At 34.3% G+C, this 20,016-nt stretch overlaps 1 protein-coding gene across 2 annotated transcripts; it reads left to right on the top strand.

Annotated features, from left to right (window-relative positions):
* Nucleotides 1–532: 532 nt before the first annotated feature.
* Nucleotides 533–18,133, top strand: LOC109791506 (ARM repeat superfamily protein). Of its 2 annotated transcripts, none has more exons than XM_020350806.3 (24): nt 533–1,049; nt 1,433–1,531; nt 1,663–1,887; nt 1,996–2,115; nt 2,348–2,431; nt 2,515–2,574; nt 3,947–4,075; nt 4,360–4,421; nt 4,771–4,827; nt 6,525–6,648; nt 7,110–7,244; nt 8,311–8,391; nt 10,367–10,480; nt 10,582–10,661; nt 10,911–11,046; nt 11,383–11,532; nt 12,695–12,780; nt 13,527–13,714; nt 13,795–13,887; nt 14,201–14,388; nt 14,559–14,670; nt 15,063–15,220; nt 16,129–16,245; nt 17,532–18,133. In XM_020350806.3, the coding sequence occupies exons 1-24, from the start codon at nt 834–836 to the stop codon at nt 17,754–17,756; spliced, it is 3,039 nt and encodes a 1,012-aa protein (XP_020206395.1). In that variant the 5' UTR covers nt 533–833; the 3' UTR covers nt 17,757–18,133. The 2 variants fall into 2 exon arrangements, with proteins under 2 accessions (XP_020206395.1, XP_029125727.1); XM_029269894.2 differs by lacking the exon at nt 533–1,049 and adding an exon at nt 1,087–1,131.
* The last annotated feature ends 1,883 nt before the right edge of the window (nt 18,134–20,016 follow it).

Here is a 20,016-nt window from a genome sequence, read left to right on the forward strand (position 1 = left end):
TCCATAAGGATATGCCATGAATAATGAATTATGCCATCTCTTCTAAGTACTATATTTAAATTTGTTTAATGAGCTTAACAAAGATTCTACTACTTATCTTTGTTATAAAATATCAATTTATTTTATTAAAGATATGAACATTTTCATATTACTTTTATCTTCTGTCAATGCATACATTTTATTTAACGACTGTAAAGGCTATAAAATATAACTAAAAGAGGTAGCAAATCAACTCTCACACCCTAAATGCCCCTTCACAACATGTTCTCAGGACAAATAAATATGAGAAATAGTAATTTGGGATAGTCGAAAGTTTTCTTTAACTAGCTGCGAAAATAATATATGAAATACACTTCTAAAATATTATTAAAATATCATAAATTAAAAATATTTATTGATAATATAATTTAGTTACATGAAATATATTTACTTATTATAAACTTTAATTAATTATATAAATATGCAGATTGAAATGGAAGATACAGTAGCGTAGAGAACCGTAGGATTAACTAATAAGCATGAGTTGGGTAGAGGAACTGGGATGTGAGTGGCCAATGAGCGGAAAGAATCTATAAAAAAGAGGAGTTGGCGTATGGTGGGATGCAGAGGAGCAGAGCCAAACCCTCACCCGTCCCTCACTGCTCTGTCACTCGCTCATAGCCCGTAGCCGTCCGATGAAATGGAAACAACGGTTAACTGAATCCGTTGCAGGCGTCGCTCCCCCTTCCAATTCCATCACCACCGTCGTCATTCCCTTCCTTCTTTTTTTTTTCTTCCCAATTTCCTTTTTCTAAAAACATTATATTCCTTTTTTTCTTTTTCTTTTTTAAGACATGGAATTGGCAATGAAGGTGGCCGAGGCCGTCCATGTGCTCAACCACGATACCCAATCCTGCAACCGCGTCGCAGCCAATCAGTGGCTCGTTCAGTTCCAACAGACCCACGCCGCCTGGGACGTCGCCACCGCCATCCTCGCCGCCGATCGCCGCCTCCCCCTCGCCTCCAATTTCGAGGTCGAGTTCTTCGCCGCGCAGATTCTCAAGCGCAAGGTCCTCTCTCTAGCATTATAGAGCCTTGTTTGTTGGATGCTTATGGATTGTTATGTATGACACTTTGGATTTCGTAACTGAGGTTTCTACTTTTACTCATCGTCGTGGTGTGTGTTAAGTGAAGTGATTTAGTTAGGTAATCGAAGTGACGAGAAGATTTTTCTTCTTCTCAATTGAAAAATGTGCTCAGCGTTTGCGTGTGTGCACTGGCACTGTTAAATTGCGCTTCGGACTCGATTTTATTAATTAATAATATAATTTAGTCAGTGCTGCCAGTAACTAATGTCTGAAGGTGTGAAGCTTGATTTTCCCTGAGAAAAAATAGAAATCAACGTAAGCTTCATGATATGTTGGTGATTATTGTTACATGTTTGAAATTACAGATACAAAATGAAGGTTATCTACTGCAGTTAGGAGCTAAGGATGCTTTGTTAAATGCCCTTCTTATTGCAGTCAAAAGATTCAGTACTGGTCCACCTCAGGTGCATTTTCTTTTACGATTCTGCTGATGCTCTTTTCAAGGGAGATGCTATGTAGACATTAGTTGTCTTATAGATGGATTCATGTTGAAAATACTTTGATTTAAACTTGCTCTTTGTTATTGTCTTGACAGCTTTTGACACAGATCTGTCTTGCACTCTCGGCTCTTGTACTTCAAGTTGCTGCACATGGAAACCCTATTGAGCAGCTTTTTTACAGTCTACGGAATCTGCAGAGCCAAGATGATGGCAATATTGCTGTCCTGGAGATGCTCACTGTCCTTCCAGAGGAAGTCGTTGACAACCAACGTATTGATTCTAAGATTAGTTCATTACACAAAAGCCATTATACCCAAGAGGTTTGGGAACTTTTTCTTTGATACATTAATCCATGCCATGTTTTTCTGTGCATCCTCTCTCTCTCTCTCACGTTGACTTCCCACACTCTTTTTATGTCTGTTTTACAGCTTCTCTCCCATACACCTATGGTTCTTGAATTCTTGCTGCAGCAGTCTGAAATAAATTTTGATGGTTCTGTGCAACAACATGAAAGGAACAGGAAAATTTTACGTTGCTTATTGAGTTGGGTGCGCCATTATACTGATGACTCATTTGGTTTTTGCAATTTTGCTATGGTGCATACTTTTATGTTGCACTATTTTTAGTCATGGATGCCCGTGGTTTGTTTTCAGGACAATATATTTTATGCTTTGGTTCTCTTCTGTTTTATTTTAACATGAATATTCATCTATCCCAAGCTTCATCAAAAGCGTTCTGCTGTCTCTTGAGTTTATTCCTGCATGGTCTCCTTGTGTTCAGGTTAAAGCAGGTTGCTTCTCTGAGATTTCTCCAGGAACATTGCCAGCTCACCCACTTCTAAATTTTTTGTTCAACTCATTGCAGGTATTCCAGTTCTCATGCACTTGATTCTTAAGATGAGTATTTGTGACCACCCAAGATTAATTTATATCACATTCTCTGTGTAGGTTCCTTTATCATTTGATCTAGCCATTGAAGTTCTCGTTGAACTTGTGACTAAACAGGAGGTATGGTTGCCAATTTGATGAACACCTTTCATACTCATCAGATCAGTATTGATCTGTTTGGCTTTAGTGCATGTCTGTAATTATTTGAAAGATGTCATTGTACTGCTAGACTACTACCATGTTCTTGATGTACTTTCTCCTTCTTTAAATTTTATGATGTGTTCTAGACTTTGAGTTATCTACTAGATTTTGGAGTTGTTAGGTCCTTAAAAATTATCATATGTAAATATAGTGATACCAGTATATTTAAAGTTTGATGCTGTGCTCTCATACTATCTATATTCCTTCAATGGATGTGTGGTTGGCCTATAATGTTCAAATAGAAAAGTCAAGCAACTGGATTTTTTATTGTTAAGGGTTTAGGATAGTCTAGGTCCAACATAACAGTTGAAAATTGTTTTCATAATCATATTATTGGTACAAAGTATTCATCGACTTTGTCAATGACTAATACATAACAGCTGAATTGATGGTTATTTAGTGGCATCTTATGCTAGGGGTTGTTTAGCAAGCTATAAGTTGGGGTACGAAGGTTCTTACAGCAAATTCCTGAAAGATGAATCAGTAAATGATGAAGAGCCTGGAGAACAAGTCTAGGGAGAGGCTTTAAATTGAGGAAAACATATTAGAAATTGAAGAAAAGAGCAGTGATACAAACCTGCCTACAACTAATGCATACCTTATGCATCATCCTTAGTAATTAGTTGCATAGCAAGATCGATGCAATGCTATAGCAATACTATTCCCTTTTGCTGTGCCTCTCATAAATATGCTGGTTCCCTAGTAGAGTCCTGCTTCTTTCTCTTTTTTTTTTTTTCTTTCTTTTTGAAGTTCATCTTAAATTAAAGCAAATAACAAGTATAAGGCAGGAAGTTGGACAATTGACCTTGTTTTATTGGTCTATATAACTGTTATTTTAGCTCATACAACTGAAAACACAGTAGGAGCAGAAAATCTATGTACTTTGAATAGTCAGTTGGATTTACCTTTACAAAGATTATACTCCGGTTGTGACAATTGATTTTATTTTTTTCCATGTGTTTCTGAATCACTATATCTGTCTCCTCTCCCCACCTTTCAGTTTTGCTAGTATGTATATTTCAAAATTGTTTTCCCAGTCCCACTATACTTTCTTTTTGCTATTTGTGATAAAGACAGACAGAAACATTTTTTTTCTTCTTTTCATTATTACTATTGTATGAGGCTAGAACTTTTCTGGATTTTTTGTGTTTCATTTTTTCTAAATAATTCCGGGTTGAATTTTAAAAGTTTACCAAGTTAAACTACTAATTTTTTCCTCACTTATTGTATTTATATGTATAATGGCTCTGAAAATGAATGATATATTGATTTTAATTTGGGTTTTCTTTAGGGAGTGCCCCAAATTTTGTTGTGCAGAGTACATTATCTGAAGGAAGTACTTCTTTTTCCAGCTCTTACTAGGGGAGACATGAAAGTAATTGGTGGCCTTGCTTGCTTGTTATCAGAAATTGGGCAGGCTGTAAGTATTTTAAGAATATTTGAGTTCTCTGGGATTTCCAAAATCCTTGTTGTGGATACCTTTTTATTTGCTGTCTACTGGTCTTTTTTGATGGCTTTGTTAATGTAAAAATTCATAGTAATGGTGACTATTGTTTATTTAAATCTTAGTTGTTAGATATTCAAGAATAACTTAGTTACTTGTGGTTACTAACTTACTATCATTCATTTAGTTTTTCTGTTGCTTTGTGCAAACCAAACAATGCATGCCTCATTTAACCTGTCAACTTGTTATATGTATGCTAGGCTCCGTCTCTAATTGTAGAAGCAAGTGCAGAGGCCCTAGCCCTAACAGATTCCCTATTGAGGTAATCTCAACTTTTTATATATTAAATATGTTAATAATTCCTCATATTTAAGATAAATTTGTTTTTAATCTCAAATTTAAAATTGGTCTTTTTAGTCTCTATAATTTCAAAAAAATTTATTTTAGTCCTTATACTTAAATTTTGTTAAGGAATATGTCAATACTGTCACGTAAAATATACATATTGATGTATTTGTTAGTGAAAATATCAAATTAAATCCTACTGATATTGCATAACTTCTCAGTCTGTCACTTTCATTGTTTTGCATATTTCTAATCAGCTTGCTTTCATATAGCATATTATTATAGATTTGGTTGGTGTGAGATTAAACTGTTGAATATGTTAACAGCTGCGTGGCATTTCCAAGTGAAGATTGGGAGATTGCAGACTCAACTCTGCAGTTTTGGTAATGCAATTTTATTAAGGCTTTACATAACTTGTTTATTGGGGAAATTGTGCTTGGTGCCCTTGAGCTATATGTATTATATATAAGTACTTTAGATAGGGATGAGGATCTCATGATCCTTGTTATGATCTCTCAAGCCCCCACCCTCCCGATCCTAGATAAAATCTCGATTTTAATAACATTGGAACCAACAACTGGCAATTGCTCTACACGATTTGTCTCTCAACCTTTTTAGTCAGCTTTCCAACACTCACCCTCACACTCAAGGAGAATAAGAGATCGAGGAAGGTGAAAAAGAGAGAACGGGGTTGGCTTACATTTGCTAGGTTGAGACATGAGGAAGTTGGGATTTATGTTTTTGTAATTTGAGAAATTGTTTCAGATTTGGTTTTTTCTATTGTAACAGATGCTGAATGCTGTATTCTATGGGGTAGGAGGCTTGTGTCTGTTGTAAACTAGTATGGGTTATATAAGAAAACCTTGGGTACCATGTGCACTTTCCCCTTGTTTATTTAGTTTAACAATCTCTAATCATGTCAATTGTTGTAGATATGATGTATGTGTTTTATCTCTATGTTGCTCTATCTGTGTGCCCTATCTCCTTTTTGAACCTCTTTATGGTATAGTTTGTTGTAGCCATTTATTCTCCTAATCATCTCAACTATTTGGTTGTTTTTCATGTTTCTAACTGATTACTGAGATATGATACCGCATTTTCTCTTCTATGGGAATGTTCATGTTAGAATATCTTATATATTCAAGATAGCATATCGTATATATATAGTAGAATGAATTAGGAGCAATCTTATTAACTAATATAAGATTGTAGCTTTGTATTAGGATTGAATCATTGTAAGTAATATTATTGTAATATGTGTAAAGACAGTGTGTGTATTGTCCAAAGACACGGCTTATCCTTAATCAGATTGTTCTAGAATTCTTAAGTTTGTATCATAGTAGGTTTCATCTTGTCTCTCCCGTCAAAATCCTAAATCAGCTGCACCCTAATACTGACATGCCTATTCTTCAACGACATTTTCCAATCTTCCACCAATCAACTTTCTGGTGAAATCAAAATTTCATGTTCGATTATGAAACCCTTGAGATTAGAAATGCCAGGTCTTGATTGTCCAAACCTTGAAGTTTTACTTCCGTTAGCCTCTCATGCACTCTAACTTAAGTCCACTACACCTTGAACATTTTCGCTGGTGTACGAGGGAGTCTGAGCCACTTTTATGATGTCACTCTTCCATAGGCTCATGTAAAATTACCTGTATGAGACTTCCCAAGTACCTTTGGCTCCTATCTTGGCCATTTCAGGGGTTGGAAATGTGGGTCTCATGATTCTAGTGTTCTATGAGCATCAAAGATTTGTTCTCTGGACTCTACTATTACTGCATGTCGCATGATCAGATTTTCCTAGTCCTTTTTTGAAGTACTCCAAGTGTTTCTCTTAACCTTTTGGTGTTATACTTTAATTAAGCATAATGATATTTTTGTAGTGTTTAGAATTTATCTGAGGATGTTCTTACTGATTTTTTCTGCTAAAAACATTGTGGTGTTTTGTGCTGATATGCAGAGACTAGGAAGCGATTATGTGCCCTTTAGCTTCTCAACTTTTTAATTATTTTTTTATCCTCTCTCTTTGATGATGTCTTGATAACACTGATCATAAACACAAAATATCTTGTCAACAGGTCCACTCTTGCAAGCTATATACTTGGTATTGATGAAGATGGTGCAAAAAGTAGAAAACACGTGCAAGATATTTTTTCTCCCGTGTTCTCAACATTACTTGATTCGCTGTTGTTGCGTTCTCAGGTTTATTCTTGTCTATTTGCATTTTTCCAGTATGGGTGTGGATTAATTCAATGTTGCTCTCTCTCTTTTTTTGTGTCTTTTTTGGGGTGGGGGGAGGATTCTATTTGCATTTTTCTAGCATGGACATTTTCTACTTTAAACATAATCTTTAAACTGGTCACTTTTAATTAAAAGAGAGTGAAGGAAAATTTCATAGATTACAATTGGTTGTTTGTTCTAATCGATAGTTCATATTTGATGAATATCGGATCTATTATTTGTCCCATTGAAAATATCAACCTAGCACTTATGAAACAAAACTTTACTATGGTATTCATTTTTGTTTGTGAGCATAACCTTTATCACGCATGTAGCTTCACTGATTGGTGTTGTTTTGTTGATAATCTTTTGTGAGCTTCCTTGTATTAAAAAATTGAATCTTATAAGTAAATTGCTTTTCTTTCCCTTTGGGTGCTTAACAGGTGGATGATTCTACATACAATGATGAGGGAAGAGTAGTTGATTTGCCTGATGGCCTTATTCATTTCAGGATGAACCTAGTAGAGCTTTTGGTGGATATATGTCACCTGTTAGGCTCTGCTACATTTATGCAAAAGGTGCTTTTGGAAATTTTGATTTATTTTCTTTCATTTTTGACTTAGTTTCCCGGGCCTGGTTTTATGTCTTATACCTTTTATTTGGTATCAGTTATCTGATAACTATGATAATCACTAATTGTGAATCTGTTTGATCATGTTGGGTTATTATGAATGGATACTAATGATAGTGATAGATAAAATGAAAATTTCATCCAAACTTTTGGTGCAGTTGAATTTGAAATCTTATAAGCTTGCTTACAATGGGAAGCTGATCCAATAAGTTGTTGATCTATATCCTGATATCTCCCAGAAGAAAAATAATATCGGTGCATATTTTTCTGAATAAAAGAACACTAGCAGGAAGGAGACAAAAGGCAAAATGGGAAGGTTTTCTCATATTGAACAAAAAAGAGAAATAAAGCAAGGCTGGAAGAACCAATAAATTAACAATAGACTTGGAATAAGAGGAAAAGTGAATATTATATTTTGATAATTCAAAAAGTACAACGAGGATCACTATTATACATATACAGCATTGATCATAAAGACTATGCCAGAATTACAGACATCAAATTAGATCTGATTACTACAAATAAGGAAACCTTACCAATCAATCCTAATAATTAAATATATAACAAAAGAAGTAATGCACATGCTTCATATTTCACACACGATACAAGACTCCCCCTCAAGCTGTTCAATAATGTTAATCATTCCTGAATTGGCTATTCATGGATATTCCTTTCTTTGCTTCTATGTTCCCCCTTCCATTTGATTCACCACCCAATAATAAAGCAAAACCAGGCACCTATCTCCTGACTCATCCATTTTTGAATATTTATGCTGCACAGTTAGTTGTATTAAATTGTTATCATTGCCTGTAATTTGGAAAAAAAAATTGCAAATTATTTTACTGGAAAGTTTATTCCAGTTTTTGAATGGAAGATAGTTTGTTATTCAGTTTCAGGCTATATTCTAGTTAATGAATGTCAAACAACTATTGATCATTATCATTAGTGCATCATGTCAATTATTTAGTCAGCAAACTCCCAATTTCTCAATTTGAACTTCATTCTATTTACAGCTCTTTATTGGTGGGTGGGCATCTCAGAATCTATCAATCCCATGGAAGGAAGTGGAAAGCAAGCTATTTGCTCTTAATGCTGTAAGTATCATTTTCTGCTTTCGCTTGGGATTTTTTATTGGCCTGTTAATTATAGCCTTCAGACTGGTGACATCCAGGTCTTATTGTTGACACTTTTGTTTACCGAAAACTAATGCACTATTATACCTTTTAAATTTAGATCATAGCTCAGTCATGTTATACCCATGTTATTTTTGACCAAGATATAGCGAAGTTTCATTTCAATGTAATTTGCATTTAATTTGTTCTGTTTGGAGTTAGTTGTTCTGATTAGAAGTTAGTTGCTTTTATAATAATTCGTTTGATACAAATCTCTTTTCTGATGTCTCTTTACCGAGTCATCCAGCAATATATAGCTGTCTCTCTTTGTATCCATATTAGTGTTGAATGAATATTTTTCATAAGAGAGTACTGTCTAGAAATCTCTCCTTTATTTCTCTTTTTCTATTATGGAATCAGAGCCTTTGCAAAATGTGGAATTGTTCATCGCCTTACATGCCCATACACATGTTCAAAATGACTTTGTTGAGAGAAAACAAAGACATGTAGTTGAAACTGGAGTCACTCTTCTCACCCAATCCAGCCTTCCTTTTCATCTTTCGGATCATGCTTTTCTAACAACTTAGAGGAAGTTTAACAACCTTTGGGCTTTGAGGCAGCTGATAGTAAGTCTTTGGTGTCCAGACTACACAAAGCAATATATAGTCTCAAACAGGCTCCACAAACAATAATTTTATGTAATATTGGTTTTAATGTGATCCCTCGTTTTTCACCCGTATCATTGGTTCTCATCAAGTTATTGTACTTGTATATGTTGATGTCATAATAATCACATGAGATCATCTGCCTCAATAATCAGTTCATTGTCAAACAACTTGGAGATCTAGACTATTTTCAGGGAATAGAAATTAATCATCCACAAAATGGTTCTCTATTTTTTTCTCAAACAAATCTACTGTTCAAAGCCAAAATGCCTAATGCTAAAGGGATTTCAACACCTATGGTAGGTAACACTAAAATCAGTAAAAATGGTGCTATTATTTTGCTGATCCTTCTTTTTATCACCCTATTGTTGGTGCACTTCAATATGCTACTATAACCAAACCATAAATTATTTTTGCTGTCAACAAAGCCTGTCAGTTTCTCTCTCAGCCTCTTGAAACTCATTGGACTGCAGTACAGTAAAAAGAATTCTGTGCTACTTCATGGTCTACTTCTTAAACCTGGATATCAACCATTCACTCTAACAGCATTCTCAGATGCTGACTGGGGTTTAGATCCTGATGACAGAAAATCAACCTCTGGCTCATGTATCTCTCTTGGTCCTAAATCCTAATATTGTATCTTGGTGATCAAAGAAGCAAACACTTGTTGCAAGATCTAGCACTAAAGCAGAGTATAAAAGCCTTGGAAATACCTCTTAAAAGAACTTAAAATTCCTCACACCACTCCTGTCCTATTATGTGACAACTTAAGCACTGATTCACTGTCGCGCCATCCTATTCTGCATGCTAAAACAAAGCACATGGAGCTTGACATATTCTTTCTGAGGGGGAGATTTAAACAAGAGTCTCATTGTCCAGCACATTCCAGCAACAGATCAAACAGCAGACATTCTTACCAAGCCTCTTGCTTCTCAAAGATTTCTAACATTAAGAGACAATCTTAGAGTAGTTGATGAATTTTCTGTGACTTAACCTCTCTGACTCAACCACCCTATGTTTGAGGGGGGAATATTAGAGATATATCTAAGTTTCATTTCAGTGAAATTTGCATTTCATTTGTTCTGTTAGGAGTTAGTTGCTTTTGTAATAATTAGTTTGTTACAAATCTGTTTTCTGATGTCTCTATACTGAGTCATCCAGCCAGCTATATATAGCTGTCTCTCTTTGCCTCCAGATTAGTGTTGAATGAATATTTTTCATAAGAGAATACTCAGTCTAGAAATCTCTCTCCTTTATTTCTCTTTTTCTATTAATGAAAACACTTTCTCCAGGTTGCTGATGTCATCATACAGGATGGCCAAAGTTATGATTTCTCTGTAGTTATGCAGTTGGTGACCATGTTGTCCACTAAACCTTCTGATGGCGTGAACGGTTTCATTTGCATTGTGAGTTATATTTGAACCCAATTTCCTCTGTTGGAAGCATTTAGTTCTAAGCAGTATTAGCTCTATTTTATTGTCCATTCAAAAGTGTACTTTTATTTTAGGTATACAGATCTCTAGCAGATGCTGTTGGTTCTTATTCCAAGTGGGTGTCTACTTTTAAGGAAAATTTTAGAGCCTTGCTGTAAGTACTACAAAACTCCATTTTTCCATGGCATTCATGATTAATGGATTAATTAGTTTTTTTGTCTCATTTTATTATTTAAATTACCTTGAGGCTTGAGCTCATTTATGTAAATAGATATATTTGATCAGGGTTTCAGATTTGTTTACTTAAACCTAAATAACTGTGTTGAACTTGGTTAACTAATTGCTGATTGACAATTCTCGGTATTCATATATTCATGTGTGCTACAAACCTTTCTACTTTCAGATTATTTCTTGCTGTTGGGATTTCAGAACCACTATCTTCAAATGCGTGTGCATCTGCCTTGCGTAAAGTCTGTGAAGATGCTTCTGTAGTAATTTATGAACCTTCAAATTTGGAAATTTTAATGTGGATAGGAGAGGTGGGTTACTCTGTGCTGGTAGTAGAGTAAATATCTGGATGATAATATCGATTATTAGGTTCTATGATGCATAGTGTGCATGATTATCTGTTGATGTCATGCTTTTTCTCTATATGTTTGATACTTTTGTTACCATCTATGCAATATGTACATGGTTAAAGATGCTCAGAGTCTTAATGTAAATCAAAGTTATTGGATTTGGTTTTTTATACAAATCTCTAACTTTTCAGATCAGTATATGAAATCCTTTTGGTACATGATATATGACGTCTTTCTCAGATATCTGACTGAATTATGGATTCACCTTTGGCCATTAATTTGTTCTTGTTGCTGTAGGGTTTAGAGAAGTGGCATTTGTCTTTGGAAGATGAGGAAGAAGTCATGCATGCAATAAGTCTGGTCCTTGGTTCTGTTCCCAATCGAGAATTAAAGAATAACTTATTGGCTAGATTGCTTTCATCTAGCTATGAAGCTATTGGGAAACTTGTGAGCCTTCTTTGTCCCATCTTGTTTACTGATTTTGACTGTGTGATGCTTACTTTGACCAGCTCTAGTAAGCTAGTTGTTTCAACAACATTCTATCAGCATTTTGTACTGATTCACCTGTAGTTGTTCTTAAAGATTTTTCAATGAAATCAAAATTTTCTGAATATTATTTTGTATGTGAGGATGAGAAGATAAATGTTTGCCTTTGATTCTGATAATATAGTGCATATGAATTTTTGGCTAATTGTTATTGTCCACCCTGTTCTGAATTTTATTTATTTTCTCAGTAGAAATAGAATAACTAAGGTGGCAAAGGAAAATTAAAGGCACATATACAATGATTCTTGACTTGGTTTCTTGTTATATGACGATTACGGGTTCAGCTCATGTTCCCTGAACTGAAATGTTTTTCTTGTCTCAACTTATAGTATATATACTATTTCTTAAGGGAAGAGCATCTGGTGCTTAACATATAAATAAGTACCCATTTGTCTTTGCTGTGAAATTCCTGATTTGTTGAAAACAAGAACTTAATAAAAAAACATTATTATAAAGAAATAATATTGTAATTTTTTTTTGTTCTGCTACTTCTTTTGCTTTCTAGGAAAGCCATCACTTTATTGCTTCTCTTTAACAACCTCAATTTTACTGTGGCCATAAAGTTCAAAAATGATGTTTGAAAAAAAAAACACTTAAAAGTAGCTTGTATTGATATCCCAGCACAGCCAAACAGTTGAATTATGAATGCTTTCTGCAGTTAAACATTTAGATTGTCCATAATATTTGTTGCATGAGTTGAAGAAATTGTATCTATTGCCTGCCACTGTGGGGAATGTGGGGAAAAGAAATAGTTTTTAGCTTTTTCTATAAATTTCTGGATGCATTTGTTGAAGAGAATTTTCTGTGTAATGTGTTTTTGAATTGATATCCCATCACAGCCAAACAGGAGAATTATGAATGATTTCTGCAGTTGAACATTTAGATTTTTCATAATATTTGTTGCACGATTGAAGAAATTGCATCTATGACTGTCACTATGGAGAAAAGAAATAGTTTATGATCTGCTTCAACTTTTTCCATTACAAATTTCTGGATGCATTTGAGAGCATTTTCTGTGTAACGTGCTTTTTGAATTGGTGGATCTCTCCCTGCATTTTTTCAGGTTGATCCAGAGATCAGCCTTTCTCTGAAACAGAGTCCAGCTTCTTATACACAAGTTCTGAATGCTGCTTCTAGAGGGTTGCACAGGTATGCTGGTAATTAGTATTGTTTGGGATGTGCTGTGTTAACCTTCAACCAAATAAATTCATTTTACTAGATGAAAGGTTGTCAGGTTTTCTTATTTATCACGTTTTGTAAAATCTAGTTATCTATCAGTCTTTGTCCTTTTTAATTTTGTCTCCATTTCAGTTGTTTACAGATAATACCCCCCCACCCCCGCTTTTCTCTGTCTTTCTTGAATATTTGCTCTATAGTAGATGATTAGCTCAATACTCCATCCATCAGCCTCTAGTTGCGCCATGATGCTTTTCGACTGTTGAAAAGCTTCTGTAATTGCGGAACCCTAGTGTGCCTTAGTTGCAGCTTCTTTGGGGGCTACCTTTATTGCTACCTCATGGGTGGTGGTTTAATTCCACATACAAACTAGTTTTTTGGAGTTCAGTTTAGGCTAAGCCAAATTCTAAGATCAACAATCAATATAAACACTTCCGTTTCTCTATGTTTCCAAAATTCAAGTTTCCTGCAGAGGCAGCGGAAGAAAAAAATAATTTTAGTGATACCTTTTATCTAGACACTATAAATCTCCCACTGTTATAAGTCTTGCTTATGCTCTATATTTTGCACACAGAATAGGTTATTACTTGCAGGATTGAGTTCCTTTCCTCATAACTTGTTATACTTGTTCCTCTTCACTGGTATTTGGCCTTTCTGTATTTGACGGTATAAGTTTGTTTGGTTGTTCATTTCTCTTATTTATAATCTTTTAAATTCAGAATGGGAACTGTATTCAGTCATCTTTCCATATCCGTGGCAACTGAACCTGCTGCAGATGACTCAATACTTTCACTGCTAAGGGTTTTCTGGCCCATTTTGGAGAAAATTTTTGGCTCTGAGCATATGGAGAATGGCAATTTATCTGTAGCAGCTTGCCGAGCTCTTTCACTAGCTGTTCAATCTTCAGGTTTACCCACTTGGACACATTTGTTGACAGTTCATAGGTTTCCTCTTGTGATAAAAATATATATTTTTTTTAATGTGCAGGTCAGCATTTTGTGACCTTACTGCCCAAAGTGCTGGACTGGCTCTCGACAAATTTTGTTTTGTTTCAAAGTCATGAATGCTATATAAGAACCGGTAGGGATTTTTTATGATATCTCTTGTTCATTTAATACCCTGTTATTCATGTTTGAGACACTTGTAAGTTGTAACTGTACTAGTTGAAGTGATTGTTAAATCTTAATGACTTTGGCAAAGTACTGGGACATCAATACTTAGTGAAAATAAAAACTTGTGATTTTAGCTGGTATTTACATAAAGGCTTATGCCGAATCAAGAAAACCTTATTTGATGCCGTAACAGTCTTGTGATTGTTTCCATATTCTGATAGTGTTATTGTGCTTGTTGCACTGAAGCTTTACTAATTTCCTGATTCAAACAATATTTTCAGCTTCCATTGTCATTGAAGAATTTGGTCACCTAGAGGAGTACGGACCTTTATTTGTCACTTTGTTTGAAAGATTTACTCATGCAGCTTCTGTAATGGCCCTAACTTCCTCCTATATATGTGACCAAGAACCTGACTTAGTGGAGGCCTACACCAATTTTGCATCAACATTTATCCGATCCTGTAACAAGGTCTTTTTTATTCTGTTTGCCTTTGTTTTATGGTATCCACTTATCCAGAGTCTTAAGTGAGGTTGAAGAAACTAGTTTGAATTTTTTTATTAATATTTTGGTTAGATTTATTTGCGGTTTCAAAAATGATGTCTGCATATCTTTACCCAATAGATGATGATGTGTCACAGGATGCCCTGTCAGCTTGTGGTTCTCTTCTTGAAGTTTCTATACAAAAGGCAGCTATTTGTTGCACAGCCATGCACCGTGGTGCAGCACTTGCTGCAATGTCATACTTGTCTTGTAAGAAAAGTTTATTTGCTTTTGTTGTTTTCTTATTTGTTTTAAATGTAAAAACCCTTTCTTCTGTGGAGAGGAAATGATGCAAAAGTTAAAGTATAAAAATGTAAGAAACTGTAAAATATTGTGAACCGTCTATGAAAATCATGTAGCCAATTGCAACATTCTACTAAATTATACAATAGTGATGTTAATATTTTTTGACTTTGTAGTTGCCTTCTATTTATATGCACAGTTAATTTTATTTTTTATTTTAATTACCATAGGTTTTTGTAACTTTGGTGTGATATTGAATAGAGTAATTTGTTCATATTTTTTAGTGTTACTGTTAGATGATCTCTCATTTTTATTTCATTACTTGTAGTTCATGGACTCTTATTTTCCTTACTCTTCAGGTTTCTTAGATGTCGGCCTTGTCTCTTTGTTAGAATGTATGAATTCTATTGCTGAGGATTCATTCAACGTCACAGCCATTCATGTCATATCTCACAGTGGTGAGGGGCTTGTTTCTAATGTGGTGTATGCTTTACTCGGTGTGTCTGCAATGTCACGGGTAAATCTCTTAACTTTCTTTGTAAGTGAATTTATTTAATATTCTCAAGAGCAAATAAATGTATTTTTATGACTTCATGTGATGAAGTAGAAGCAATGGGAAATATAGTAAACTAAGGAGAAACTGATTCTACTATGGTGAAGCTTAGATACTTTATTATCCTTAAGAAATCATTCTCTGGCTGGAACCTTCCCTTTTCTTTAATAATGATCTTATTTGCCCACCAGGATTATTCAATATTTTCTGTGTAGGACACTTAGGACTTGTTTGAATAAATTTCTTTATAAGCACATCTAGGAGAAAAAAATAGGAAGGACAAATAAATAAACTTTTCTATAAGCTATAATAAGCTTATGCATAAGCTATTTGTAGAAACACTTATTAACTTCTCCAAAAACTTAAATTTAACATGTGCATAAGCTAGTTTTATTTATGGAGAATTTCATTTCATTTTTTCTACCTATTTTTTTTCCTCCTAGAAGTGCTTATAAGTTTTATTTAAACGTGCCCTTAGTGAACTAAGGCTTTAACATCTAATTTTTATTAAGGGAAAAAATAAAGTTTCTTATAGTTCTACAATTCACAAAAGTGAGAATAAGGCCAAGAAAAACAGTTTACATTTTAAAAATAGGTTTTCAAATCCTTATTAGTTGATTTTAGTCAGTTTCACATTACGCAGATTCATCCCTCACTTAAAAATTGAAATGATTACTTCCTTTTCTCTTTACCATATTGGTGTCTTTGGATGTTCATAAATAACCCAAAAGTGACTGAAGACAAGTTTTAGTATATTCTTTTCTCCCTCTCCCTAGTTTCACTTGTTTGTTTCTACATTAGTTGTCTTTTTAGCCTAATGCATTGAGGCTTGTAGTTGATACCCAGCTTAAAGAGTTGATTTTTCATGATAGGTTCACAAGTGTGCAACAATTTTGCAGCAACTAGCAGCAATTTGCACTTTATCTGAGAGAACAACGTGGAAGGCTATACTTTGCTGGCAAACTCTTCATCGATGGCTGCATTCAGCGGTCTCTTTCTCCTATTCTTTTTTGCTTGCAAATTTATTTATCATGACACCTTTCAAGTTTTGTTAATTTGTTTGAGTTATCCTATATAAAGAAACCAGCAGTTAGGGTTGGATTTTCTTCTAAATTTCCTGTTTTTATGACTTAAAATATGATTGATCATCATTCTTTTTTCTCCCCACATCATTTATAACATTTAATATTTTGATTATGAAAGGTTGGAAGACATATTCCTTACCTTGCCAACTTAAGTTCCAGTTGACCTTTTTTTATCTTACTTGAATCGGCTGTGAATTTCTCTAGTGTCATATGGTCAAGATAGCCAAGTGCATATGGTTGCAGTCAGTTGATTAAGCTGCAAACAGTGAGGCATGTATAGATCAATTCATCCAAATTATAGTCCACCAAACAAACTGGAATAGGGCCTATTAATCTTCAATTATAAGTCTGAGCAAATTCAGCTGAGAGCCAAGCAACAGCTAGCTTAATCAGCTTTTTAAATGTACGGGCTAAAAGTCAATGATGCTGCTTGACTTTTGAAAATGGGAGAATGGTCAGGCCCAACTGAGTAACATGTTGGGCTATGGCATAGGCCCACTTATTGCTTTTAAGTGGTTTATTATGGCATAGGCCCACTTATTGCTTAGATCCTCCAACTCTACCTTTGGTATTCTGCCTTGAGGAATTGTCAACTTTGACCTAGGATATGAGCCAGCTCAAAAAATAGTAAGATATATTTATCTTTTTTACATCCATGTAGTGTATTTTGTAGGGGTTAGCGTGCATTAAAAATCTGAATTTACTTGACTCGCTTTCCTCTGGGCTTAATACAACCTAGCTGAAGTTTGGTTAGTTAAGATGAGACGGTAAGTTATAAATAACTAGTGATTTGATCAGTGAAAGGATTCTTCATAGAATTTATGGCACGAGAAAAGTTTTGTTCTGGCTGAATTTGGTGTACTGACTTTATAATTTTAAATACATAAACAATGGCAGGGAACTGAGGATTGAGATAGACTAGTATGTTCTTATGAATGCTTATGTTGACGTGCATGGATATGGAACTGTAGCAATCTGCTCCATGGTTTGTTCATGTTATCCATTACATCTTTAATGGTAATTGTCCTGAAAATTGATGAACAATGTAGGTTGGTTGATGTGTAGCTCAACTATGGATTTCATTGTGTAATGTGCCATTATGCTCCTATGAATTTGTGGCTTTCTTTGTGTTTTTTTTTTCAACCATTGTCCCCATTGTGGCCAGTTTGATTGACAATTTAAGTTTTCAGGTTCAGGCTCTTCCTGCCGAATACCTAAACCATGGAGAAGCAGAGGCCATAGTGCCACTTTGGTCCAAGGCCCTTGCTGACGCAGCCACTGACTATCTTGAGAGCAAGAACTCTGACGGATTAAAGAGTGATTTTGGGCATATGCAAGGGAAGGGTGGCAGAGTTTTAAAGCGGCTGGTTCGGGAATTTGCTGATGCTCACCGAAATATTCCAAATCTAACTTGAGCACTGGATGAACATTTTTGTTTAGTTTTTAACTTGTGCTTTTCAGCTTGAAGGTTAAAGAGTTCAATTCAAGAGGCAGCTTTGATCTTTCCCTAGCGGTACCTGTATCACTTGTTGTACATTGATGAGATATGTATAGATGCGTATGGTCAACTCTGGTGCCCTACTGTTTAAAATGCCTCACCATTTTCCGTTACTATTTCTCTGTATTTTTGTCCTCTGTACAGTATATGTCCACAATTTTGGCCCTCAAAAATCAGGTTAGGATAGATGCCCCTATTTTTCAAATTGTACAGGATATCCATGAAGGATCATCCACATATGGAATTAGAGATTTTGAAGGAAAGGAAATTAATGACATCCATATTCTGTAGTCATTTTCGTTGTATTACATGAATCAGCTTGAATTACTATAATAGTTTATTTTGTTGTTAAGCATAATAAATTTAGATTTCGTCACGAGATATTTCTGTTTAGTAAAATTTCAAATCTTAATTAGTAACGAGAGAATTTAAATTTAAAATAATAAAAAAAAGTGAGATTTTGGCAGTGGGGATTTTTATCGCAAGAGAATACAAGTAAAAGTTCAGTCCAGAGAATATATTTTCACTTTTTTGTGTCATAAATTGCTTATGCTTTAGAAGGTTATGCGCAACAAATATCTCTGGCGAGAGGGACAGATGAAATAAGTTGCTCTTAATTATATAACTAAACATATGTTTGATCCATCTAAGCAATTTAATTTTTATATGAAATGTGTGAATGCACGCGTGCGTGTATTTTTTTGTAAATGAGTTGCTAATATCAAAATTATAATGCCTGAATTTGACTTGAATGTTTGAGTTCAATCTCAAGCTTGAGTATGTTTGTTAAATTAAACAAGTAAATTTTATTTTATCGAACATTCAATGAGTTTAGACTTCAATGGTTCATAAATAATTTAACTCTTTACACTTATTCTCAAGTAGCAACATATACGTACATAGCCAACACACTGCACAACTTACTCCACATGGATCTATGTCATTTAATTTAGTTTCTTGATGATATTCCTCACAATAAATGGTGGAAAAGATTCATTATTTGGAGAATGGTTAGATATCAAACTTATGAAAGATACTGATTCCTACAAGGTAATTGAAGAATTTTGCTTAGGCAAGTGTAGTGCATATTTGCATCTTTATAGAATACTAATAATATAAATGATACATTTGAGGTTTTTAGAGAGAATGAGAAGATTAGAAGGAACTTACTTTTTGAAGGAAAATTTAATTTCATTCAAAACCTATCAAATACTGAATACAACCCTCCACTTATAGAGGAAGAGACTCACTACAAATAAAATTTAAACACATGTCTTGAGGATGATATTTCACCTGACTTTATCTACAATGGTACAAATAATAATTTCACATCGTATTTGATATGATAACAACACATCATCTAACTTTATCTACAATAGTATACACAATAATTTCACAAGGTATGGTATGATAATGACACCTTATGTAAAATAGCAGTTTTAGGCACAATAATTAAGATTTTCCACATTCTATATAGACATGACTGGTAAAGCTAACCCCTTAGTATGATTTGGTCAAAAGGGAAGAGGTGTATTATCTTACTTCTAACTGAGTCAAGCTCTCATAAACAAAATGATGATAAGGATGCCTAGTTGTATACATTATCTTTTTTTATCAACTCTATATTGTATTCATCTACCAAGTCTTCAACTTTATGAATTTCCTCACTTGGAACTTAGATGTCTGATGTAAACTTAAAAAAATCTTATCTCTTATGGAGAGCTGGAAGGGATTATCCTGTTGTTGAGATAACAATCATTTGGTCTTTGAGACAAACTTGTCCGATTGGGATCTGGTGGCCTAGACTGATATTTGTTAATCTCACAAAGATGCCTAGCAAGTTGGAGCCTATAATTCTAATGTAGAGGATAATATTCAAAGTTTCTCTAAAAAAATAGGCTTAATTTTTGGACCACAATTACTTGGTTGGATTTTGAAAGTAAGAATGATGAATTATAATAATTGAAGTCGAATTATTAATTTTTCATATGAAATTCCTCTGTTTTTTTTTTCAAAATCTAAGACCTTCTTCAACTTTTTTCTCCACCAAGATAATGGAAAAAATCATTCTAATAGAGTCTAGAAGAGATAATTTTCTTTGTTGTGATCTATGAGAATTTGGTATGTTATTTTGGTCTTTACAGTAATTGAAATAGAATATTGAACAATGTTACACC

Source organism: Cajanus cajan, chromosome 4, assembly GCF_000230855.2.
Source record: "Cajanus cajan strain Asha chromosome 4, NIPB_CcT2T_4, whole genome shotgun sequence".
Lineage (NCBI taxonomy): Eukaryota > Viridiplantae > Streptophyta > Magnoliopsida > Fabales > Fabaceae > Cajanus > Cajanus cajan.

Bases quoted from the DNA above. Each gene is read 5' to 3' on its own strand.
- LOC109791506 (XM_020350806.3), top strand. From the start codon at position 834: ATGGAATTGGCAATGAAGGTGGCCGAGGCCGTCCATGTGCTCAACCAC. The intron at 6,649-7,109 runs GTTTATTCTTGT...GGTGCTTAACAG, and splicing joins CGCTGTTGTTGCGTTCTCAG to GTGGATGATTCTACATACAA. The intron at 12,781-13,526 runs GTATGCTGGTAA...TTTTAAATTCAG, and splicing joins GCTTCTAGAGGGTTGCACAG to AATGGGAACTGTATTCAGTC.